The sequence below is a fragment of the Stegodyphus dumicola genome, chromosome 9, assembly GCF_044657685.1.
Source record: "Stegodyphus dumicola isolate Sdum_Otavi_A_Nest chromosome 9, ASM4465768v1".
Taxonomy (NCBI): Eukaryota; Metazoa; Arthropoda; class Arachnida; order Araneae; family Eresidae; genus Stegodyphus; species Stegodyphus dumicola.
In genome coordinates, this window is record NC_140776.1 from 84790657 (window position 1) to 84818200 (window position 27544).

Genomic DNA, 27544 nt, shown 5'->3' on the forward strand with positions numbered 1-27544 from the left:
TGCATCAGAGTGGGCGATTATGGTACTACGAGTTGGATAGAACACTATGTAACCTAGGGTTTATCAAGTTTGAGTGGTGCAATTGTGTCTATCGTTTTAAAGATTTTGTCATTCTGTTGGTTTATGTTGATGATATAGTAGTGTTTGCGAAAAGTGAAGTTCAGGCCAAAAGAATATTAAAATGCCTGAGTTCACATTTCGATTTGAAAATTTTGGGTAAAACAAGAGGGCTTTTGGGTGTGGAATTTGAATATAAGAACAATAGTGTTTTAATTCATCAGCAATTATATATAGAAGACATAGTTGATCAATTCAAGTCTTTTAAAATACAAATTACTTCCCTTCCAATAGTTAAAGGTGTGAAATACTCAAAGTCCCAGTACACAAGAAGAAACGACTGAAATGATGAACTATCCTTATAGAAATGTTTTGGGATGTCTCTTGTTTCTTTGCAATCGTACTCGTCCGGATATAGCTTATGCTGTTAATATATTTTCTCAGTTCCAAAGCAATCCTGGTAAGTTTCACTGGGAAGGATTACTTAAACTTTTAGGGTACGTTTCCAATACCAGACAGCACAAACTTAAACTGGTATGCAAGGAACTGAAGCTCAATATATATTCAGATTCAGATTTTGCTTCAAGCAGGGATGATATGGTGTCTATTGGTGGACAAATAGTTTTGTTGGGAGAATCACCTGTGTCTTGGCATACATTTAAAGAAAGGGGAGTGAGTTTGTCTACTATGGAGGCTGAATTTATCTCCATGACTGAATCAGCAAAAGAATTAGTTTGGTTTAAAAACATCTTGGATGAATGCATTCAGTTTAAGATTGCAAGTAACTATGTTTCGAGGCCAATATTGTTTGCTGATAACATGGCTGCTATATGTTTTACAAAATCACCCATTGAAAACTCAAGGACAAAACATACAGATGTGAAACTATTTTTCATTCGTGATCTATTGAACAGGGAAATTTTTGACTTAAAATATGTTCCAAGTAAAGATAATCTGGCTGATCCCATGACAAAACCGCTGACTAATAACCTGATAAGATTTTGTGGAACAATTTTCTTATGAAATTTGTTTTTGTGTGTATTTAAATTAAGAGTTTTGTTTATTTGAAAATATGTTATAAGTCATATTATGATGGATATTAGGTAAATGTAAAACTGTATAGTGTAGAATGTTGTATGAGTGACCAGGGCCCTGGGTAAATGTATTGAGTGTATGATCATATATATGTCTTTATATTGTTTTGTAACATGTTGGACTTTCTTGCTATGGTAAAATTTTTGAATAATGGGATAAGATGTTCCCAAAGGAAAATTTTTCTTAAAAATTTCTGAATTGAATGAAATTGTGATATTTATTTATTCTTGTTTTGAATTTTGTAAAGATACTGGCATTCAGTTTTTATTTCAGGTCGGAGATGATGATGTGGGGGGCATTTGTTGGAAAATATAACTTATTGTAAACCTTTTACTGCATCATCTCTCCTCCTTGAAATGTTATTTAGTTTAGTTCTTATTTTAATGTAATATAGTAGTTACTTCTACTTTTTTTTTCTTGCTGCCACTGTTTGCATCGAGAATGGACTGTTTCAACCTAATTGAGATGCAAAAACGAAACGTGATGTTACGTCATCTGAAAAGCCGATTCGTGCCGATAGCTGATTGGTTGCCGTGAGATGACGTCATGCCTACCTCTGCTATAAGTATCTCGCGTCGCTCTGCATTTAATTGGATTTAAAGCAAGTTGGAGTTGGAGTTGGCTCAACCCTCCTTCCAGTTCTCCTTCTTCTAGTTCCTGCTTTCCTGGCACTTGAGTGAGCGGTTTCCAGCCTCCTTCAGATGGATGCATGCAGTCCGGTGAATAAAGTGCCTTGGTTTCGGTTTGCGGGATGGCTGTTCCTGAATAAATTCCTTGGTTTCAGAAGCTACCATGTGAGTGACTGCCGTGGGCGGCATCCATGTTCTTCAATAAAGGCGGCATTTAAAATACGTGAGCGGCGATTCCTCGTGCAAACGGAGTTAGGCTGCTTTTAAGTGCTTTCAAGAACTTCATTTAAATTTTCAGGTGTTTTCTCAACCATTGATCATGGACGTTTTGAATGTGTAGCCAACTTCATTTTTTAGGCCGCATAATTAATGTTTAGGACATTTTTGTTTGTATTGAATGCCAGTGTTTTCGAGGCCAGGTAAAAATATTATTTGATGAATGATGGTTATATTATATTTTTCCTAAGACTCTGATATTGTTGAAATTTATTTTCTGTGTTTTTATTCTTTATTATATTGTTAATAAATTGGTTAAGTTCGAAACTTTTTATTGTCTTCAATGTCTGTACAACATGGTAGCTCAGGGAGCTTTTATTGCTACTACTGCTAAATGTTTAATTTTATAAAATTTGCTTTAGCATCAAATTCGAAGATTAAAGAACAACGCAATCATCAACATTAACTGAAATAGATAATTAGATAATTTTAGCCTTTAACGTCCATTATACATTAAACGCGCATGCGAAAACGTATTCTGCGCTTGCGCAGACGCATATGTGCAGTAGCAAAGGTTGCGCATGCGTCAACGAGGTTAAGGCAGAAGGATTTTAGCTTTGAGGTCCGGATTATGGGTGTCCGAATTAACGACTTTTGACTGTATTAATTATCCTAAAAAATAAATTAACCAACTTCCCTTTGCAAAATCTTAAGAAATCAAATGGTATAAAGGAGGTTAAGAACTTTGTTTCCTAAAAAAAATCCCTCAAAACTTTTCAATATCTTAAAAACAGTGAAATGAGCAATAAATAACATAAAAGAATACAAAAAATTCTGAAAAGCAAAGTATAATTAATGATATTTTATCTTATATTTTCAAGAGAAAAAATTACAATGTAATAAGCTATATCCCTTTATACAAATATTAATTATCCTAATAAAAAAGTTAACCAACTTTCCGTTGAAAAAAAAAATCATGCAAAACTTTTCAATATCTTACATACAGTGAAATAAGCAAAAAATAACATGAAAGCAACTCAAAAAACATAAAATTCCCCGCAGAATTTTACTCTGCAGAACAACTTTATTTAAAAAAGTCAATAAAAATTTATTATATATATATATATATATGACAATGAAATATGCCAATCTCTTAAAAACAGTGACATAAGAAATATGATGAAAAATTGTTGCCAAACCCATATTTCTAAAAGTATGAAACTATTCAAAATGATGCGATATCATCAAAAATCTATCAACAACAAGACAGGAAAATTGTTGCCAAAATCACATTTTTAAAGATGTGAAATGTGAGAAGTGTACTCGGAAGCTTCATTTAATAAATTTTTTAAAAATACAAAATATTATCATTTTTCCAAAATTCTTTTTGTAAAAGCAGTCGCAAGAATGAAAGTTTAACATGTCCAAAAATCAAAGAAAAATAAACTGTACATTTTTAAAAATAAACTTTTTTTAGAAAAAATCCCATTGAAAAGGTGTTAAGCTCACTTTGTTAAATAAATTCGTATTTAATCGATTTATTTATTATTGAAAATTCTAATTCGAATTTCAAAAAAATCGCTTCGAGGTGCACTGGCTCTTGTCTAGATGCACCTATGTACCAAATTTCGTAGCCGTGGGTCTATTAGCTTATGTGCAGCACGAACGAGAGACATATACACAGACAGACTCTTTCTTTTATTATATGTAGAGATTAGGATATTAAATTTTAGTTATATTATCTTCACTTATCATTTCTTTAAATACTTCACTGATCAGAAAATTCCTGGCTATCATGATCATGAAATTTGGCTGCTGGCTACACATTATGTTGAGCATTTTTAAAAATATCTGCTGACACATCCTTTCATGACTTTACAATGCTATATACAACAAATTTTATATTATTATTATTTAAGTATTTAAAAAATTCTTGGATGGTCTTATTGCTACACTGATTTTCAAAAGGCTGCTTTATATTTTGATGAATTTCAAATATTCAAAAGACTGACATCCATTTGCTAAATGATGGATGCCCAGTTTAAAAGAAAGCATAAAATGAAGATATTATCAATTACAAAAACTTCAATTTTAATAAAATAAACAATAATACACTAAACAAAAGAACAATCAAATCAAAAAGTTAAGGAACAGTGCAGTTTGCAACACTATCTGAGCTGTTCCACAGAATCTAATTCATTTTTCTTTCTTCCCTGTGACATCAACAAAAGAAAATCAGTATAGAAAGCCGTGCCTAAGTATTTTTTCACCCAAGGCAAAGAGTTAAATATATGCCCCTACACACAATCAAATTAATGGTACTCCTCTGTTACAGGGACCAGATTCAGAAATATATGTGAGTATGCATGTACTCATATATACGTACGCATGTATGTGTACATATATATGCTTAAATTGGGGGTCACGTTCCATCAAAATTCAGCGTTATACGAAATAGAATTAAACAAGGTCATCTCATCATGTAAATTATGCGATAAGAGAAAACTGGTATAAAATAAAAAAATTGTTCAAGTATTTTGTTATTTAAGTTAATAAAATATATTTTTTAACACAATACAAAATTAAAACTTATTTCTTACAAATACTGAAACATAACAAATGAATATACAGAGCTAAATAAAATTTTGTCACCATTTATAGTTTAGATCATTCAGATTTTTCTGCATTTTCAATTTTCTGTCTTTCTATCAAGAACGTAATATCATTTGCATTTTTCTTTTTGTGCTTCTTAAGAAGATAATGGGACAAGACTTCCATGACACCCTGTCTTGCCTTTGAACTCCTATCAAAACATATGTCATTTTCAATAAATAAGTCCATAACTTCTGTTATGAAAGCTAAACTGATTTTTAGAAATGTCGTTGAAAGTTCTTTTTCCTCTTCTTTAGAATCCCTATTTTTAATATTTTTGTGTTTTTCTTGATCTGCTGGTTCCTTGAGCTCATCATTAGAAAGACTTTCAACAGTTTCTTGCAAAATTTCTTCCAGATCTTCCATATTTACTTCATCTAAACCTGTTCGTTTTGCTAATTCAACTATTTCGTTCGCATCAACAACAGAATCTTTAGTGTCATCATACTTGTTTAAATCTGGTCAAATGTTTTTTCACACTCCTTTCAAACATTTTTCTTTTACCTCATTCCTAGAAAAATTTATGTTTTCTATAGCATTCATGATATTATAGTTCCTCCAAAAATTACTTATTGATTATTTATAATCTCCATCTGTTTTTGCACACATTTGTCTAAATCAGATAAATTCATTAGGTGGCTTGCAGCATTATCCATTAAAAGTAGTGCTTTTGGTTCAAGTTTTCTTATTTTGCAATAGTATTTAACAGACGGGCAAAATGTTCATAGTTATCCATGATTTTTATTAGACTCCCAAATTACAGGTAAAGTTGATTTTGATATTCCTTTCACTGCTCTTGGGCTTTTAGATTGCTAATCAAAAAGTGGCTTTAATTTGAAGTCTCTATTAACATGAGCACCCAGGAGAAGTGTTTTGCGATATTTCGCAGCTTTAAATCCTGGTGCATGTTTTTCTTCACAGAATAGAAATGTATATTTTGGCATTCTTTTCCAAAATAGGCCCATTACATCAACATTAAAAACTAATTCTGGAGGATAGTTTCCTCATTCAATTATTGTTCTTAATGTAGCTGGGAATTCAGCCGCCACTTTTATATCTCCACTTGCTGCTTCTCCTGCAATCTGTATGTCATGAAGACTATTTTGATGTTTAAATCTATTAAACCATCCTCGACTTGCAACAAAATTTTCAGTTGTGTCCCATGTTGTGACACAACTGAATTTGAATGTGATTAAAAATTCTTCTCTCTTTTTCCATTACAATAGCTTGGCTTAATGGCATATTGCATTCAATTTTGTCGTCAATCCATATAAAAAGTCGTTTTTCCATCGCCTCTATCATATTATTTCTAGAACGGGTTATTCTAGTTGCAGAGGTTTTTGTAGCTGTAGTTGCTGATGACACTATTTTTTTCTTTATTCTTAAGAATTTTTCTTATTGTTGAAATTGACAAGTTCAATGCAACATAAATTTGACACTAACGTTCACCACTATCTACTTTCCAAGCACTTGCATTTTAGTTTCTACCTAAATGCTTTTTTTTGTTGCTTTATTTTCGTGTTTATTATCCCTCCTGTTAAAAACTAAAAATTATAATATTTATCACTATATCCATCATTATATTACATAAATTTATACAGTCAAAAGTCTTTAATCTGGACGTCCATAATCCGGACCTCAAAGCTACAAACTTTCTGTGCATGCGTAAACGCATATGTGTTAAAGCATGCGCATAATACCTTTACGCATGCGCGTTTAATGTATAATGGACGGTATAAGGTAAGCTAAAATTACCTAATTATCTATTTCAGTTAATGTTGACAGATTGCGTTGTTCCTTAATCTTCTAATTGGATCCGGCTTATTATTTTTTGCAGACTGTTAGAGCAATTTTATAACAAGTTTGAACTTTCGATTATGTCAAAAAGAGTTTCCGATTCTGGAGCTCCCAAAGGATCTACAAAGCGAAAGCATGTTTCGATGTCCATTAAACAAAAAGTGGAATTGCTGAAAAAATGGATAAAGGCAATAAGAAAGTGACAGAGAGGTGATTTGTTTGTCTAATCATTCCGAAATCTATTTATCAAATTCACGCTGCTCTGCGGGGTGGGGGACGTCGCGGCGCGCAATGAACTGGAAGTTGATCTGTCAGCACTATCCTCATCTTCAGGGCAGATGTTTTTATTTTATTCGGCTTATAATTCCTTACTAAATGTAGTGTTTCATCTCGATATACTCCGATATCATTTAAATCAATTTCCTCATCATTATAAATATCGCAAATATACATCAAATAGTTTTCTGGTTGCAATTTTCTAATTTCGACTATGCGTAATGTATGCTTTACACATGCGTGCGTTGAAAAAAATGTATAATAAAGTAAACAAATAAATATTAAGCTTTTTTTTTTGGTAAATTTTGATACCCTTTAGATCACAATTGCTTTTTATTTCATAAATTACGATTTCATATTTTTAATTGTATAATTTTTGCATGCCATCTTACTAGATTTAAATTAATGATCTATAATATGGAAAAACCGATAATCCGGAATCGCCGAAGTCCCGACGAGTACGGATTAAAGACTTTTGACTGTACTTACAATGACAGCAACAAATGTTTGAAATAATAAAAATACATTTGTGTAACACTACAGAGAAGAAGTAATGCAGCTAAATTACTTTCGATTTTGGGGAAGGCCAATACTGCACGCATATTTCAGGGAATCCCACTATTCTAATAATAATGTGTTAAACTGAAACAGCGCTAAGCAGATCAGCATTAAATGGGGTCTTACTATATATACATTTCTGAATCCAGTCCCAATAACAGAAGAGTACCAAATTAACTGTATTTCTATACTTTTGTACTCAACAAAGTTAGGTTTACGAAATTATACCATAACTCTAATAATATTTGTAACCAAAACTTTATGTATTCAGAAAATTAATATGTGTAATAATCTACAATTTTTAAGTGAAAACCTTATAAAGTACCTTTTCGATACATAACTGACACTGAAATAATATGAAAAGTACTGAAACTGAAAATGTATTCAAGCTTATTTTGTAATTCAGTTTTATTGCTTTTAACAAAGTAAAACCGATAATAATATTTTCAAAATCTACTTTAATATTTAATTTATACTCTAGAGTGAAAACTGCGATTTGAGTTTTTTTAAACTAAAAGAAAATTCTGCAATTTTTTTTTTTTTTTTTTTTTTATAGTTTTCTAAAGCTTTCTTCATCCTAACAATAGTAACTGCCAACCTTAAAAATATTTTGAATGCAGTTTCTGAATTCAGACATTATTAAATTCAATTGCATTCTCTTATTTCCAAGAAAGAAAGACATCCATCTGTAATGTTCGTTTGTTTAATTCAGCATGGAAAAGGATAAGAGGATATATTCAGGAGACGGATGCCTTCTTGGAGGACATTCTAAGGGAAGCAGGTTCTTATTTAGGTTTCACATGATGAAAATAAAATATACATACAGCCAAACTGTTCATCGGCATTCGATATTGGGTGAATATCTCTATTAAGCATGCAGCTTTATATTTATTTAAAGTTTTTGATTGCTGTGCTTTATTTATCTTTCATTTTCTTGCAATATTAAATTCTGAAAAGGCTTGCACAAAATTTTAAACTGATCTGCTTAAAGAGAGTATTAGGTTCAATCTGTTGTAATGATTTATGATTCAATGTCTTAGATTTGAACTTTGTATAAATATAAAATATGAATCATAAATTATATGAATATATGATAATGACTTTTGTGTCATTTTAAAAACTAAATGATTAATAATTAATTTAGTCTTATTTTAAGATGTAGTTCTAAAATTGCCCAACTTATTTGGAGCCCCTTCTAGCTGTTCACCTGAGGCAAATGCCTCATTTCCCTCAGCCTTGTCCCAGCTCTGCCAGTATATATAACATTCCACTCTAGATAAACATGTGTCTTTGGGTCCATTTACTGTGTACAGAGCTGGATAAGACAAAAAAATAATGCCCCAACCAGAATCATGAAAATGAAAATACAATTTGCTCACTAACTGTTGTTCAAATGCAAAGTAATATGGAAGAAATTTAATATTTGTGAGTAATGATGTTTCTTGGGAAAAGAAATCTCAGGTAATTGGGATTAAATCTCAGTTTACAAGATTCTTGCTTTTCCCTGGGTACCATATTCTCTGTTCCTATAATGCGTAAAAAGAAAAATAATAATAATAATAATAATAAAAATATGAGACGTGTAACCTTTCTGAAGAAAGAGCATGCAGAAATAAGTAGCATGTTTTCTCATTTAATGTATAATATCAAAAACACTTCTTGAAAAAATATTTTATTTGTTCACTTAATAAGTGATAAGTGGCTCATTACTTGGTTTCAAATCAGAATTAACTCGTATTAAATGATGAAATGAGATAGTACTATACATTATAAAAATTAATAAATATTTTAAATGGTAAAAGTAATAAAATAAAAAATAAACGATTTATTATGCTATCAAAGAAAGTTACTTAATTAAAAATGCAGACTGATATGAAATTGTTCAAAATCAACTTACTGAAAATAAGGTTTCACATCTGCATAACTATCAGAACTTATAGCCCATAAACATTTTCCAGATTGCACTATTTCAGACAGATCAAATGGTAAATGTAATACTTTCTGAAATGCAAAATTACATATTAAGTTTAATTAAGAATTAACAAATGTTGCAAAATAAAACCGTAACTGGAAAACCATTTTTTTAATATAATGACAAATGTGTCTTTTATGAAAACCTTATGTATTTCACACTATAGAAAATTAATAAAATAGTTGCAGTTTCTATGATGACCACTCATGATCTGAGTGAGGAAGGTTTCCTGTGGAGGTGGTAGTCTCAGTGAATCAGCTAGAAAGCTAATTCTTATCAGTGATGATTTAACTACAAATCTAAGTAAGGAATACTCTCACAAAAATTAATAAATCACAAATTACTTTATACCAACACTTTTAATTAAATAACATTTCAAAAAATGGAAAACACACCTTTTATGTAAAACAAATATAAAATTAAGTAAAACTTTATGTTATAAATTTTGTTTAGTAATTTCAGATCTACTGTCCGACCACGTATTCCAGATTTGCGTAAACATCCAGTTTGGGTCAGAAGTGGGCATATCTATCCATGATGTAGGGGTGAGTGCAGTATTGTAAGAAAAAGCACTAAATGACCTCTGAGAGGAAAAAATTCCATGCCTTTCACCAACCTCCGAGAGAGAAAAATACCGAAGCTTTTCACCTACACCCCTTCAATTAAATTAACCCAACTTGGCTCTCAGCCAAGCTGCTCTCACTAGTGTGGTTAGACAGTAGTTACTATTTATTAAAACATCCATGTACTGGATTTGTCATGTCTCCTCTAAGACAGACCTACTACAATATTTTCAATACCTTTTAACTGTGTATTTAAATTTAAAACTATATTTTAATTTGCTAAAAGTTTATTCTAAAGTTAATTATTTAAGATTTATAACACTTAAAAAAATAGTCATACAAAGGTACATTAAATTGCAAACTTCAAAATCAAAGACAAAAAATGAACTACTTTAAATGCTATTTTAGAACTGATTTAGTACACAATACTAGCTGCTCAGAAATGAAATGACAAAGTATAAACCATATAGAAATGTGATAAAAATCATTTAAAGCAGTGAATCTGAAAATGTTAGGGAACATTTTAGGATCCCAAACGTTTTAGGATCGCAGCCACGTTTTAGGAGCCCGGGCCATATTGTAACTTTAAATTCTCAGGAATATGTTTTTCATAATATGTTTGGACCCCTTTTATATAGTTTTTTGGCAGCTTCGCAACTCAAGATTTTTTTTTTTTTTTTTCAATCTTTAGCTTTAATTTTAAGAAATCTGTTTTATAATCCAAAGCAAGATGAGGTGATAAATTATGTAGCATAAAATATACGGCCTTTGTGTGCTTTACCACACTAAATTAAACAAACAGGCATAAAAATTTTATCAAATTAAAGATTAACTGCTTTGTTCAACTAAAACAATTTTGTTGCTAAAACAAGAAATACAATTTTTTGATTTATGTATTGCATGAAATATTTTAGTTTGATAACAAAATTAGACATTTTGTGGTTACCATAAAATATATTTGATGATCTCAGATAGGTTACAAAACATCTTATTTGCAGTCATTTATAACTCGTATGGAGAACTCTTAGACAGCAGAAAGACTGAAAAGGTGGCACTACCAGCTGTGCCCTTTCATACGGTAGGGTTGATTTTGGGGATTGGGCAGAGCAGTACCTCTCTGGCAGCCATCAACGAAGCATCAAAGTTGCCTCACTCATGTCATGTGATACTGGCTGACTTTCGAACTAGCATGCATACTTGCTACTACTGTGGAATTCCGCTTATGATTCTTTGATTGTGTTGAATGACTTACATGTGATATTTATCTTTGTTATTTTTACACGTGAGCTAAGCTGATATATTTTTCAAATCTAATTAAAGTAATACATGTAAAACCAGGCATATTATCTTTATCCTTGCATTAACATATGTCTCTATGAAATGATGACTCTAATCTAAACTAAGGTAAGACGTGACACTTGTATTAATCATAAGACAGGAATTTAATCCAACAGTTACATTCATTTTGTGGTTTTGCAGCTGAAGATGGTGGTTCGGTAAAACCATCGAAACTAGTCCTGTGAAAATTTTGTAAATATAACGCTGATTTTTGTTGTTTGACTTCTGTCTTAGTATTTATTCGGTGCATTATTGTGTCTTAACATAAACTAAATCTTTGGTTTAGGTGATTATGACAAAGCACTTGAGGGCTATCTGCTTATGAGAAGGGATGCCTCCATGGAGGCCTTTCTAAAGGAAACTGGCTCATATGCATGTTACACATGGAGAAAACCATGAAAACACCCATGCAGCCAGCCTGTTTGCGGGATTCAAACTACGGACTAAACTACCAATGTTCAGAGACTTTACCTCTCAGCCACTGGTTGGCTCACTAAATCTTTGGAAACTGTGTACACAAAAAGGTTTTGAAAAGAAACACAAAAAAAAAAAAAAAAAAAAAAAAATGGCTGCAAAAATTTATTACTGCTAATTGGGCCATATTCAGCTGACATATCATATCAATTAAAACACCCCCTTCCCCATAGGATACTATAACAAAGCAAATAATTTATTGGTTACTGTTCTGTAGAAAGAAGGTCATAAATTTTAATAATTTTATTTTAAATGCAAGAAAAATACAGCAATAACAGTTAATTTATATACTTGTTTAAAAACAACATGGAAAACTGATGCAAAACAAATCTACATCTAACAAAAGCACAGGTCTTACGAATGTGCTTCTCCAAAACAGCATGAAATCGCGCTGCTGGGCGAGAGTTTCGTGGTCAACAGGATAATATGTAAGTACCAAGAGAATTTAAAAATATTGCTGCTGAAGAAATATTCGATTTGCTGATGATGCATTTAAGGAAACTTGATTTTCATGATGATTTTTTTAAAAAAGAAATCTTTCAATTGCAGTCCCAACATAATTATAGTGCATTTTTTTAATGTTTGAGAAAATATAGCACTGATCAAATCAGATGAAAAGTAGATCAAATAGAAGACCAATTATGGAAAAGTTCTTAGCGAGCAAAAAGTGTCTTGAACAAAATAAGAATGATCATCAAAAATGTCTTTCCACTTCCTGGCTGCTATTATATGAGTTTGCTGAATGCAAGGAAGTACAAAGAAAGCAGTCAATAGAAGCAAGTTTTGAGTGAGAATAGATGAGATAAGAGGACTCATTTCAGACTCATAAATTTCACCCGGGAGAAGTCACGCGGGGCACAGAGTCATCCCATGCGTCAAAAGTCAACAATCCTAAACGGAAATATTTCATTTTAATGAATCATCATTATAGTATCCTTCTGTTTGACACTCCCCTTGGAATATGTATTGTTATTTTTGCTTGTTTTTCTTTTCCGTGAGAGAAGCAATCGTTTCTTGGAATCCATGAGGGAATGGGGTGACTCAGTCACCCCGTGCGACCGTTACTGCTTCGAAATTTTTCATTAGTAGCAGTTTAGCTTCATGCTCTCAAGTGTTTCCGTTGTTGGTCTGTTGGATTATTTGATGAATAATGGCTTACAAATGTAAATTTACCAAATATGAAAAAGAGATGGAACGTTTGAAAACTCTATTAGATGAAGTTGAGTCTTCTGGAAAAGAAATTGGGTTGATCTTTACATTATGGTAACTTGGCATTTTTTTGGCGAAAATTTGGCGACGAACTCTCCTACAGCAACCCTCTATTTTTTTTCCCGCCACCATTTTGTCTTCACAAAGTAAAGACATGTTTCTTTTCTTTTTATCTACTGAACACTTCTTCCAACAATCTACTAGCCGAATTACACTCATGCTAGAAATTTTATCTAACAAAACTGCTTAATCATGACAAATATTCACTGCAAAATTGGGAAAAAGTGCACAATACCATACTCCTTAGGTGTTTTTCAAAATAACACATACACATAAACCATGTACACGTCAACTTATTTTTACTTAAAAAAACATCCCAGGATTGCACAAAAATGGCATTGTGCACGCTCTTCACTATATCCATGTACACTGCTTTTTTCTCATAAATTAGAAAAATTTCACGAAAATACATGACAATTTTCTCAATCTTTAAACCCGGTAAAAAGAACATATATGAAATTACCTGATCGCGAAAGAGTATTTACCCTTTCCAAATATGAACATTTCCACATATAAAATAAATAAAATATCCAAAAACTTTTACCTCTAAATCATCTATTACATTATACACGTCACCAACGAATTCATACTGCAAGCATTACAAATACTTAGTATCAAACATTTAAATTATTTCCATGTATGTTTACTTCAACTAAAACGTATACCAAATTCCTACAAACATAAATTCACAAAATAACTATCATTTAATTAAAATATAATTAAATTCAAAAACACTACTTAAAATATAAATGAGCACATACATTAAATTAATACATACATAAATACCCATTTCGAATTCACTTTAGTTACGGCCATGGGATCCAAAAATTCACGAACTCTGTTTCACACAACACAGAATAAAGCCAAATACAAAATTTCCAGATTTTTTCCCGATTTCCCCCCTTTTCCGATTAAAGAACCGTAATTCATCCATTAATATCACATGACATATCCCATGATCTCTCATTTCCCTCACACAAAATAATGCGTAATCGGAACTGAGTACTGCTCACATTATTACCAAAGTCCCAGGTAGTAACCTTTATCGCCTCCAAAATGTCGCCAAACTACCAGTTACCATATTGTAAAGATCAACCAGAAATTGATCAAGATAGTGAAAATGAATCTGATGAAGAAATATATAGTTCTCACAACAGCAAAAGTGAATTTGAGCAGAATGATGAAGACGATGGAAATCCTGATTTGGTAAACAGTATTTTTATTAGCAAAATAAGAGTTTGGCAGAAAGGAAAACCAAATCAAAAAGTGAAAACGTCTTCTCAAATTATAATAACTCATTTACCAGGGTTAAAAGGAACTACATGCAATATAACAGAGCCTCTAGAAAGTTGGGAATTGTTTTCCAATGCTAAAATGATACAATCAATTGTAGAGTGTACAAATATTTATATTGAAAAAATATCGGTAAATTACACCACAGATCGGGATGGCAAAACAACAAATGTGTGGACATTGGAGCACTTTTTGGGCTTTTATATCCTTATAAATCGTCACATACAAATATGCAAGATTTATGTGCTACTGATGGATCAGGCATTGAAATTTTATGGAACACAATGTGATATAAAAGATTTAATTTTCTTCTCAGGTGTCTACGACTAGACAATGTGACCAATCGTAAAGCATGGAAAAAATTGGACCAACTGGCGGCTGTGAGAGAATTTTTTGCTGATTTCAATGAAAATAGCCAAAAGATATACAATATTGGTGAATATGTTACTATCAAAGAAAAATTGGAGAAATTTCGAGGGCGGTGTTCCTTTCATCAGTATATACCCAGCAAACCAGCAAAGCATGGAATCAAAATATTTATCTTAGTAGATTCAAGAACTTTCTATAGCTATAACATGGAAATATACACAGGACAACAGCCGGAATGTCCCTTTAAATTGAAAGTTGTTGAAAATTTATCATTTGAAATTACAAAACGCCTGTGCACCCCTTTGTTTGGATCAGGCAGAAACGTAACAATGGATAATTAGTATACGAGTTATCCTCTAGCAAAAGAACTTTTATCAAAGAAGCTAACTATTGTAAGAACCCTGAAGAGAAGCAAGGCTGAAATTCCCACCAAGTTCGTCCAAACAAAAACTAGGAATGTTTATTCGGTTGATCTTTACAATATGGTAACTGGTAGTTTGGCGACATCTTGGAGGCGATAAAGTTTACTACCTGGGACTTTGGTAATAATGTGAGCAGTACTCAGTTCCGATTACGCATTATTTTGCGTGAGGGAAATGAGAGATCATGGGATATGTCATGTGATATTAATGGACGAATTACGGTTCTTTAATCGGAAAAGGGGGGAAATCGGGAAAAAATGTGGAAATTTCGTATTTAGCTTTATTCTTTGTTGTGTGAAACAGTGTTGTTTAATTTTTGGATCCCATGGCCCTAACTAAAGTGAATTCGAAATGGGTATTTAGGCATTGTGATAAAGAGAAGTTTGCTTTTTATTTAGCGGAGGAAGTATGGAGGAAAAATTCGCAGAAAAAATCTTTCAATAATTTTATTGAATGAATTAGAAAAGTGTATCCGCCACGTAATCAAGATTCTGAAGAAGATTAGGTAAGTTAGTATTTTTAATTATTTGAGGATATTATTTTTATGCATTGTTCTAAATGTAAGGTGGAAAGGAATTTGGTATTATTGGGAAAATTGTTATTAGCAATGATTTAGTTTAAAGTAATTAGGATTCTAAGGTAATTTTTATTAATTTAATGTATGTGCTCATTTATATTAAGTAGTGTTTTTGAATTTAATTATATTTTAATGAAATGATAGTTATTTTGTGAATTTTATGTTTGTAGGAATTTGGTATATGTTTAAGTTGAAATAAACATGCATGGAAATAATTTAAATATTTGATACTAAGTATTTGTAATGCTTGCGGTATGAATTCGTTGGTGACGTGTATAATGTAATAGATGATTTAGAGGTAAAAGTTTTTGGATATTTTATTTATTTTATATGTGGAAATGTTCATATTTGTAAAGGGTAAATACTTTTTCGCGATCAGGTAATTTCATATATGTTCTTTTTACCGGGTTTAAAGATTGAGAAAATTGCCATGTATTTTCGTGAAATTTGTCTAATTTATGAGAAAAAAAGCAGTGTACATGGATATAGTGAAGAGTGTGTGAAATGCCATTTTTCTGCAATTCTGGGATGTTTTTTTAAGTAAAAATAAGTCGACGTGTACATGGTTTAGTGATATTTTAATTAAATAGTTATTTTGTGAATTTTATGTTTGTAGGAATTTGGTATACGTTTAAGTTGAAATAAACGTGCATAGAAATAATTTAAATATTTGATACTAAGTATTTGTAATGCTTGCGGTATGAATTCGTTGGTGATGTGTATAATGTAATAGATGATTTAGAGGTAAACGTTTTTGGATATTTTATTTATTTTATATGTGAAAATGTTCATATTTGTAAAGGGTAAATACTTTTTCGCGATCAGGTAATTTCATATATGTTCTTTTTACCGGGTTTAAAGATTGAGAAAATTGTCATGTATTTTCGTGAAATTTTTCTAATTTATGAGAAAAAAGCAGTGTACATGGATATAGTGAAGAGTGTGCACAATGCCATTTTTGTGCAATTCTGGGATGTTTTTTTAAGTAAAAATAAATCGGCATGTACATGGTTTATGTGTATGTGTTATTTTGAAAAACGCGTAAGGAGTATGGTATTGTGCACTTTTTCCCAATTTTGCAGTGAATATTTGTCATTAAGCAGTTTTGTTTGATAAAATTTCTAGCATAAGTGTAATTCGGCTAGTAGATTGTTGGAAGAAGTGTTCAGTAGATAAAAAGAAAAGAAACATGTCTTTACTTCGTGAAGACAAAATGGCGGCGGGGGAAAAAAAATAGAGGGTTGCTGTAGGAGAGTTGGTTGCCAAATTTTCGCCAAGTTACCATAATGTAAAGATCAACCGTTTATTCTTCTATATTTGGGTTCCAAAAGATTCTATATTTGGGTCCTAGTATCGTATGTGCCTAAAATATCAAAATATGTAGTTTCGTTATCTACAGTGCATTGCGATGACGCCATTGATGAAAGTGATCATACGAAGAAACCAGAAATAATTCACTTTTAAATGCAACAAAAAGTGGTGTAGACAAAGTTTATGAAATGTCATCATAATATTAGACAGCTCGAAAAACCAACAGATAGCCCGATGCTCGATATTTACTGTGTTGAACATCGCTGCAATAAATGCCCAAGTTGCCTTATTCTCAACAAAGATCCCTCCCTTACAATATCGAAATAGGAGAAAACTCCTAAAAAATTTGGCTATATATCCTATACCACCCCACATAGAGATAACAAAAAATAGGCCTATGCTTCCGAAAGTGCTTCGCGAAAGTATCAATAATGCGAGTTCTAGAGGATTAGAAGAACGTCCATCAAAGAAACCAAACACCAACAAGGCCGACGTGCTATGTGTCCAAGATCTAAAAACAATAAAACTGCAATTTCTTGCAAAATATGTGATAATTTTTCGTGTAAAATTCATTTTTCCTATGTTTGCCAGAAGTGTCTTTTAGCTTCTGATCCCTGATTAGATATGTACCGTAATTTCCGGAAGAAAGGCCGCATCAGCGTAAACGCCGTACTCGAGAAAAATGGCGGGGAAAAAATTAAAATTACACAGAAATGCCGCAATAGATTAAATTGCGCGTGACATCGTCGTGGGCCGTATAGATGCAAAAACTCAACCTAAGTCCTGATATATGACATACCAGTTAAGAAAAATGCATGAAATGAAACCATAACTCAAAAATAAATTAAAGGTAAGAAATGTATAGCTTCTGTGCCGTTTAGAGACATTTTCAAAAATTTTCCGCTCCCTAATTAAAAACTATCCAACAAGTACTTGTACCCAAACTGATGGGATCTATATTTGGCAGAATGCCAAGAAAAATCCATTCATGCTGAAGGGGAAATACTTCAGAGTTCGTTATTTCGAGGCAGGTGGAGTCGTGTCCGCCTTTGGAAAAAATTGCAGAAAAGGCAGGGGTGGGGAGAGGATGGGTTCTGGAAGATTCATCGAATGGCAGAGGAGAGAGACTATTCAAACTGATGAGAATGTTGATTTGAAAGGGGGAAGAATGTTATTGTTCTGAGATCTCGTTTAGGGTGAATAAGGCATGTATGTCCGTTCAAGGGAAAGAATGTAAACAAAATAACGTTCGCAAAAAGCAACTGAGTGGTCTTTTGTGTGGGAACAGCACCAGTCTATGCACGATGACAAGGCCATCCAAACTATGTACAATGACCATTATAGGAAATATTTTATTTTTAGTGCACCTAAACGCCGCATGGGTAGAAACACCGCACCCGCTGAAAGTTTAAGTTTTAACCACGTAAACGCTGCGGCGTTTCTTCTGGAAATTACGGTAATTATTTTGAATGGAACTTTTTCTTAAATATTGAAATAAGTTTTCTTAAATATAGCTTCTTAATGAAATATTGTAATTATTGTTTATAATCAAATGGTTTCTATAAAATTTATAACACATTTTCCTAATGAAACCGATTGGGGTGACGCAGTCACCCTGCGCGATCTCCAACGTTAGCGTTGAGCGTGCGCCTTCTGCCGGGTTAAAAGGTAGTTGAAAAATACAGGGTTGAACACATTAAAGATTGATAAAATTGGAGAAAAACAATTTAGCTTCATATTTCCAGAATGGCTGTTTGACTTTTGATGCCATTATTGCAATAATAATCTAAAATTAAAACTGATTTTTCTAACTTTGATATTAATGAAAATATTTTCTTTTCACCAGTAAAGCATGAGTACACATAATCTCAAATTCAGCATATTTATATATTAGTATAATGTAATCAACTGCAATTTGCCATTTTTTTTTACAGATAAAGAAAAATTTGCATAAAATAAGCTACCAATTAAAATGGCTAATAAAATAATGAATGAACTAAAAGAAGAAAATTAATTTATTAAATAGTTACATGGGATCAAGAGATTATATCACTCTTTTTACAAAATTAATCTAAATGTTTATATCACGCATAATAAAAGCAGAGGGCGCCCCTGATAAATTTATAAAGATACTGGCTTATGCTTTTAGCAATGTTATTCAGTTATTAGATTTTGTTATTTAGGTGTGCATGCTTATGAGGGGGGGGGGGAAAAGCTAATAAGGTTCTTCCACAACACTAGATATTTGGTAAGTTATGCTGAGACACATTCTTTCTTGCTCATGTTCTGAATAAAACCCCATACTCATGGCAAAAATCTCCAACCATATATAAGAGGGATCAATGATAAACTCAAATTGTTGGACAGCATATAATACAGAGAAAATGGAAAAAGCAGGTTCAAGACATTACTGTGAACCATAAATTTCTAATTTTGTTGATTCAAACCTAACTGTTCATACACAAAATGTTGAAAGAATCTGGCACTCTTCTATGTGGCAGAATAAAAATTAACAAGCACGTGCACAGTTAATGTGACAAAAGTCCTTGAGAAGAGAAAATGCTTCTGATGGCCATATTAAAAGAAATCATGTAAACATGAACTTGATGTCTAAAAAGAATAGACTCGGGATTCAGTTTATAGCATTTACCCAGCAAATTTATACTTAATTTCAGCTTTTTACATCTATATATAGCTCTTTGCATCTCTATTTTGTACAAAATTTCGTGTGATTAAAAAAAAGTTCTTTTTTCAGAATTTGAACTGTCGGAGTTTTTTTTTTTTAATTATTTCATATTATTTTTCCCATTCTAAGTGACTCATAGGGGCAATTACACTAAACAGAAAATCTCTTGCTCTAGGAGTAAATTAATATACATTTTAATTTTAAAATATCGGGGAAAGTGAAAAATCACCCACTGTTTGGCACACTTTTAAGAATTGCACAGATTTGGTACCCATGTACTCATCGACCTATTTTCACTTAAAAAACAGAGAATTGCACAAACCAAGCATTGTGCACTCCCTTGACTTTGTCCATGTACACTTCGATCTATTTCCACTTAAAAATTCAAAGGAAATTCATAAAAATCCAATTCTTATTACTCTTGGAAAAAGTGCCAAATAAGTGGGCCATTCTGCACTTCACCCAAAATATCAAATATTGGAAAAGAAGGGAAAAAAATTACAGACCCATAAACAGACTTTAGAGGAGATCTCTTTTTTCCCAACAAGCTGCTTAATCGTTTTGTTATGAACTACCTCATCACTTTTAGTAGAAACGTGCGATTCTTCTGTAATAAATTTGCAATAAAAAATTTTATGACTACCAAAGAAATATATATATAGTTCATACAATCTGTTTCCAAGTTCAGTTACTTCTGTTTTCAAAGATATTAATTCCTCATATGATAAACTTAATTGTCCCACAGTACCAATAATTTTTAAAGCCATAATTTCGTTCAAGATATAAAATATCATCAAACATGAAAGTTTCTGTCCACTCTCATACTTTACTGACTCCAATGCTGCTTTTATAGTAACAGTTCTAATATAATTACTGTATTAGGAAGCACGGAATTCGTTAAAAAAAGGGGGGGTTCAATACATTAAGAAACTTGATACATTCCTTCTTTCAGCGGCCCCCAAATTTGTAATTAATATAATTAAATAAGTAGCCTAACATTTGTATATAGTTCTGTTGCACAGAAGAATTAAAATCAAAACACGGGCGCAACAATTTAGTCTGAAACATGAGGTGTAAAATTTCTGCATCTATAACATTATATTTTACATTACAGTTAAATAACATTACTTAGTTTACATTTGTTTGCAACACGGAGAGAGTTTAAAGTCCTTGGTTTGCAAATTGCGCGTAAAATAATCAGTGTTGAGATAATTTCATCCTTCTCTTGAAGATTACGGAGCGAAAATATTTTAATCGATGGCGATCGCTTTGGAAATAAAGAAAGAGAAAAGTCGCCAAATTCAATTGAATAAATTTGCAAACATTAAAAAATGTGAAATTTTTAAAAGTCTGTGGATTCTAAAAGATTAAATGCACAGCATCAATTATTTGATTTGTGGAAAGAGGAAAATATCTTAAATTCCTTATAAAATTTTACATCCAGTAATTATTTGTGCTGTAAAAATGAAAAGACAACTAAAAATACGTGAAATTATTTTAGTCTATAAATCTGACAGGCATGGCAACAATCCGTAAGTGTCCTCTGACGGTGCGTCTGCTTTGGTATCTTAGGGCTTGATGTTTCCCTAATTCTAAATTGTTTCTCATTTTTGTATTTCTGGAGTATGGCGCACATTTTAATGGGCAAACTTTTGCCTAACCTGAAGGTAACTCTGGGTAATGATGAAACAGAAGAAGGTGAAATTACTGATTCTGTAGACATTTCTGAAAATAGTGAACCCAACAATGAAACACAAAAGCAAAGTGTTGAAATCGTTCGTACATGGATGGAAACTTTACAGGTAAGAATTTTAAAAAAATAAAAATTTATCACGGTGCAACGAAGAGCTGAACTGAAAAATCATTTGATTTGCTTCTAGAGTAGATTAAGGAATTGGGTACTCTTCTGTTTTGAGGGCCGTAAAAATATTGCAGCGAAAATGTATGCGCAAAAACGCCAAATCTAGCAAACGCGCCCATTTAACAGCGCGCCAAATCTAGCGTACGCGCTGGTTTCAGATTGCATAAGTTTATATAGTTCTATATTTCTTAAGACGCCATTGAAATACTAGTTTTAATTTTTACCTCCTTGGTTTAGTCCTAGTATCCGGTGCACACGGGATTTGGCTACTTTTGGCGACTTTATGATGAGCAGTAAAAATGGGACATATACGATGAATAGTTAACGGGTCATTCAAAGAAAATATGTAGTTAAAGATAGTATATACTATCTATATAGTATATATACTATATGTGTATTTACATATACTATGTGTGTATAGTATATATATAGACGTTCTTTGGATCATTTTTGGTGTTGGCGATAATTTTCAAAGTCGCGCCAAGGCTGCACCATATACTAGGATTTTACCCAATCCTTTTTTGATATCCTATGGATTTAATAGTTTGGGAGTTTAATCCTAGTATCTGGTGCACATTGGATTTGGCTACTTTTGGCGACTTTATGATGAGCAGTAAAAACGGGACATATACGATGAGTAGTAAACGGGTCATTCAAAGAATATATATAGTATATATTATGTATATACACATATAGTGTATAGTATATAGACGTTCGCACCAATACTGCACCGTATACTAGGATTTTACCCAATTTGGGAATTGCCCGTGATGAAAAGTCGGCAATAGAATTTTGGATAAAGTGCAGAATCACTCACTGCTTGACCCATTTTTAAGAATTGCACATACTCGGTATCCATGTGCACATCGACCTATTTTCACTTGAAAAAAAATCTCAGAATTGCACAGAAATGGCACTGCGCACCTCTTTGACTTTATCTATGTACACATCGACCTGTTTCCATTTAAAAAGTAAAATAAAATTGAGAAAATTCCAATTGTTTTTACCCTTGTAAAAAGCGTCAAACGAATAAGTGAGCTATTCTGCACTTCCGAATTCCGATTCTGAATATTTGCAAAGAAAAGTCATCGGTGAATCTTTACATTATGGTAACTTGGTGATTTTTTGGCGAAAATTTGGTGACTAATCCTGCTACAGCAACCTGCTAGTTTTGTTTTGGACGATGCCATTTTGTTTTCATGAAGTAAAGGCTTTTTTTTTTTTTTTTTTACTCAACATTTTTTCCAACAATCTGCTAGCCGAATTACGCTTATACTAGAACTTTTATGGAACAAAAATGCTTAATCATGACAAAGATTAGGTGCCAAATTGGGAGAAAGTGCAGAATTGCAAACTGCTTGCCACGTTTTTAAGAATTGCACATACACGGTATCCATGTACACGTCGATCTATTTTCACTTAAAAAAAGTCAAAGAAAATTGACAAAAATCCAATTCTTCTTACTCTTGTAAAAAGCGCTAAACAAATAAGTGGGCGATTCTTTAGCAGCGAAATTGTTTCTAAGTGCTTATTGGCTAAAATCACGATTGGAATTTTCCGGAAAATGTCACTGTTCTATACACTTAATATGTTTCACAAACAATAATCAATCAAAAAATGGACTGTATTCCTACACTTTTATTAAATTACACTTGTCAGCGATGCAAAATAATTGATAAAAAATAAGCGAGCCATTCTACATGGCTGTCACAAACACTATTCTATCAATCATTATCTTGTTGCCACACATAAAGTTCAAAACTAAAGGAAGAAAAGCAAAAGGAATTTACGCTGTTTGCAACAATAAAATGAAGCAAACGATACTCACATAAACATCCTGGCCCTCGTTGAAATCCCAGGGGATTTCAACAGTTGGAGCATTTTGAAACTTCTTAGTCTGTAATAAAGATAAACATAAGAAAAAATAATACAAAATATTATATGCGAAGCAGTTCATAGTTTTTTAGTCTGAATAAGAAGAGGACACAATTTCACGACTGGTCGTTTTATGACACCATGACTAGTTTTAATACTAGCAACTCTGACTCTTTGATCTGAGCCCGGATGAACAGCAATTATTCTCCCTAACCTCCATTTAAGAGGTGGAAGGTTGTCTTCTTTGATGAGGACTAAGTCATTGACTTCTAAATTGTTTTGACTTTTTTGCCATTTAGGTCTTTGTTGAAGCTGAGACAGGTATTCTCGACTCCATCTTTTCCAGAAGTGCTGAAAAATAAACTGTCTCACATGCCATCTGTCAATGTGATTGAAGGAACTATAATTTAGGTCTGGTTCAGGTATGGCAGTTAAAGACGTTCCTATTAGGAAATGACCAGGTGTTAATGCAGTTAAATCATTTGGATCAGCCGATGTTGGACACAATGACCTAGAGTTGAGACAAGCCTCAACCTGCGCTATCAAGGTCTGAAATTCCGGATAGGTCAGCACAGTATCACCAACAGTCCTTTTTAGATGTAATTTCATTGACTTTACTGCCGATTCCCATAGTCCACCAAAATGGGGAGATGATGGCGGGTTGAATATCCATTTTATTTCCTCTAAAGACAAAAATTTGTGAATTTCTTGATTTTGCTTACATTGCAAAAAACATTTTCTGATTTCTTTGTCTGCACCTTTAAAGTTAGTACCGCAGTCACTATAAATCTCAAATGGTTTCCCTCTTCTTGCAATAAATCGTTTCAATGCACTTAAAAATGCCTTTGTTGACAAATCTTCTACCACTTCAAGATGTACTGCCTTGATTACAAAACACACAAATAAGCATACGTAATATTTAAATGATTTTTGTCCACGTCCTGCACGATGGTTAATCATGAACGGTCCAGAAAAATCTATTCCAGTTCGATGAAATGGTCGCGATTGTGTTACTCTAGATTCCGGTAGATCAGCCATTATTTGACTTGCAGTTTTAGCTCTAAGTTTACAACACGTAATACAAGATTTCACTACTTTTCGGATAGCAGATCTAGCAGCTATGATCCAAAATTGCTGTCTAATTAAAGATAGAAGAAGTTCCGGTGCTGCATGCAGATATTTGACATGAAAGTGTCTAATTATGATTTCTGTCAGATTGTGTTTTGAAGGTAATAAGATTGGATGTTTTTCATTTTCTGACAGTTGCGCATTTTTCAGTCTTCCTCCTACACGTAACACTTTGTTGTCATCTAAAATTGGACACAAGCTAAGGAGGTTGCTGTTTGTAGGTAAGTCCTTTCCCAACTCCAAACATTGAATTTCTTTAAAAAAGTGAAGTCGCTGTATTATTCGGACAATACAGAAAGTTGCAGCTCGAATTTTATTACTAGATAAAAAAGACGTATTTCTTTCTAGATATGCTACTTTAGAATTCGATATGAATCTTAATATCCAAGCAAATATGCGTTGTAACTTTGGAAATGAAGATATATTTGATATAATAGCAAGTTCCTGTACAGGTTCAGAAACTACAAATGAGACTGTTTTACGTGCATCTGGTAATGCCTCTTCATCTATAAGAATATTTTCAGATAAGGCAATCTCACTGTACTTTAACCAAGAAGGACCATTCCACCACAATTGATGAGATAATAGTTCTGCAGGAAATAATCCACGTGAAGCACAATCAGCTGGATTTTCCTTTCCATCAACATAACTCCAGTTCTCAGGTGGTAAGATGGATTGTATTTCAGAAACTCTATTGGATACGAATACTTGCCATTTTTTAGGATCTGACCTTAGCCATGACAACACGATTTGTGAATCACTCCAAGCTTGCACTAAATCAAAATTTATAACTAATGCAGCTTTTACAGACTGAATTAAGCGTGCCAATAACACTGCTGCACATAATTCCAGTCTTGGAATCGTAATAGATTTTAATGGTGCTACACGAGTTTTAGCTGTTACAAGTTTAATATTAATGTCAGAGTTATTGCAAGTTTTGATATAAATAACTGCTGCGTAACCTCTTTCAGACGCATCACAAAATCCGTGAAGTTCACATCGAAAATAATCAGGTAGCAGAATTTTCCTAGGTATATTTATAGAATTCAAAAGTTTAACTTCTCTACATAGATTTCTCCAATTTCGATCAATCTCTTCTGTTACAGGATCATCCCATGATAACTGTAATTTCCACAATTGCTGAAGGATCATTTTAGCGAGAATTACAAACGGAGCTATCCACCCTAATGGATCGAATAGTTTTGCTACGAATGACAAAATAATTCTTTTAGTCGGAACACTTTGATACTCTATTACACCGACATTACATTTGAATTCATCATTGTCCGGATGCCATTCCAATCCCAGAACTTTCAATGGTTTGTCTTCTATTACACGATGAATATTGTCACTATCTGTGTTTGCTAAGCCAGAGGTTTTTAACAACGACGGTTCACTTGTCGACCATTTGTGAAGCTCAAAGCCACCACTTTTTAGCAGATGTTGCAATTCGTCTATCAATGCAATATCTTCCGAACTATCTTTTACACCAGTTAACATATCATCAACATAAAAATCTCTTAAAACTATATTCTTTGCCTTTGGAAAGTTCAATTCTTCATCAATCGCTAACTGACTCAACACTTTGGTTGCAAGATATGGAGCAGCTGCAGTTCCATGTGTAACTGTTTTCAAACGACAAACTTGTATTTGCTTATATGGGCTATCTCTCCATAATATTCTCTGAAAATCTCTATCTTTTTCATGAACCTTTATCTGTCTGTACATCATTTTAATATCAGCGGTTATTGCAATGTTATGAAGTCTAAATCTTAGTAAAATACAAATTAAGTCATCTTGTATTTTTGGGCCTATCATTAGTGTATCATTTAAAGAAACACCTGTGGTTGTTTTAGCGCTCGCATCGAAAACAACTCTCAATTTTGTTGTTAAGCTAGAGTCCTTCAACACGAAGTGATGTGGGATATAATAGTGTTTATTCTCTAATTCATAATCTGTGTCTGGCACTAATTCTATGTGTTCTAGTGAAAAGTACTCTTTCATAAACTGAATATACTGGTTGTAAATTTCTTTAATAGATAACAGCCTCTTCTCCAAGTATTGAAATCTTCTGTACGCCACTTCACGGGAGTCACCTAGAATATCTCTGTTATGTTTGAATGGTAATGCAACTGAATAACGACCTGATGTGTCTCTAAAATGCGAGTTTTTAAAATGTTCTTCAATTAATTTAAAATGTTTTTAAAATGTTTTAAAAGTTTTTCTTCATTTGTTAAAGGTTGTACATTTGGAAACTTTTCTAACTCCCAGAAAGAATTTACTAACTCATCTGTGTTTGTATTCAAATGATTTACATATACTGGCTCAAAATTTGTAGATTCAAAATTTGTAGTACCCGAAATTATCCATCCCAACCTCGAATTTAGAGCAAATGGTAGATCAGGACCACGTTTGACAATTTCTCCCGTCATTAAATGCAGAAATACATTTACTCCAAATAAAATGTCAACTGGTTGTGACTTGTAAAATAATGGATCAGCTAATTGTAAATCACTGAAGTTATCGAAGATGTTTGATGGCAAAGATACATAGGGAATGTTATCTGTCACCTTGTCCAGTACAAACGCTGATGTTGATACACGAATATCACTTTTAAAATGAGAAGTGAATACTAAATCGACTTCCCCATTACTTATAGTATTAAATTCTCCTAGACATGATACAGAAGTGGAATTATCTTTCACTCGTAATCCTAATTTCTTCACACAATCCCTTGAAATAAATGATCTCTGAGATCCAGTGTCACATAAACATCTACACTTCTTCACAAATTGTTGCTTAGAATTTTGAACTTTTATTAAAGCAGTACACAATAAAATGTGACTGGTTTGATTACCTTTTGCATTCGAATCATAATGAGAGGCACAAACTGTGGCTGAAACGTCCTTAGGACTCGTTAATTCATCTCTTTTAATGATAGATTGCGTAGGTGGAGATATACGGTTTAACTGAGTTTTATTCTTTGAATTATTTACAATGTGCAAAATACTGTGATGCTTCTTAAAGCAATGTTGACATGTATTTAAACTCTTGCATTTTTTGAGCAAGTGCACATTAGATAAACAATTAAAACAGTAACGATTAGATTTTACAAAATCTATCCTT

At 32.5% G+C, this 27544-nt stretch overlaps 2 protein-coding genes across 9 annotated transcripts in view; one reads left to right on the forward strand and one right to left on the reverse strand.

Annotated features, from left to right (window-relative positions):
- Positions 1–20787, reverse strand: part of LOC118185836 (uncharacterized) — an 85043-nt gene extending 64256 nt beyond the window's left edge. For 2 of the 5 annotated variants that reach the window (XR_004757667.2, XM_035355756.2), the window contains exons 1-2: positions 20061–20767; positions 9178–9281 (exon numbers count right to left, since the gene is read on the reverse strand). Coding sequence is in view for 3 of the 5 variants with exons in the window: in XM_035355756.2 (XP_035211647.1) it covers positions 9178–9281; positions 20061–20348 (392 nt within the window). In the remaining 2 variants the exon portion in view is untranslated. Of the gene's footprint in view, positions 1–9177; positions 9282–20060 lie in introns of all 5 variants that reach the window. The other 3 variants (XM_085823707.1, XM_035355755.2, XM_085823708.1) reach the window with 2 other exon arrangements.
- Positions 20788–21092: 305 nt separating this feature from the next.
- The window catches only part of LOC118185835 (nuclear cap-binding protein subunit 3-like), an 84172-nt gene continuing 77720 nt past the window's right edge, over positions 21093–27544 (forward strand). For 2 of the 4 annotated variants that reach the window (XM_035355752.1, XM_035355753.2), the window contains exon 1: positions 21096–21356. In XM_035355752.1, the coding sequence (XP_035211643.1) occupies positions 21180–21356 (177 nt within the window). In that variant the 5' untranslated portion in view covers positions 21096–21179. Of the gene's footprint in view, positions 21357–27544 lie in introns of all 4 variants that reach the window. The other 2 variants (XM_035355754.2, XM_035355751.2) reach the window with 2 other exon arrangements.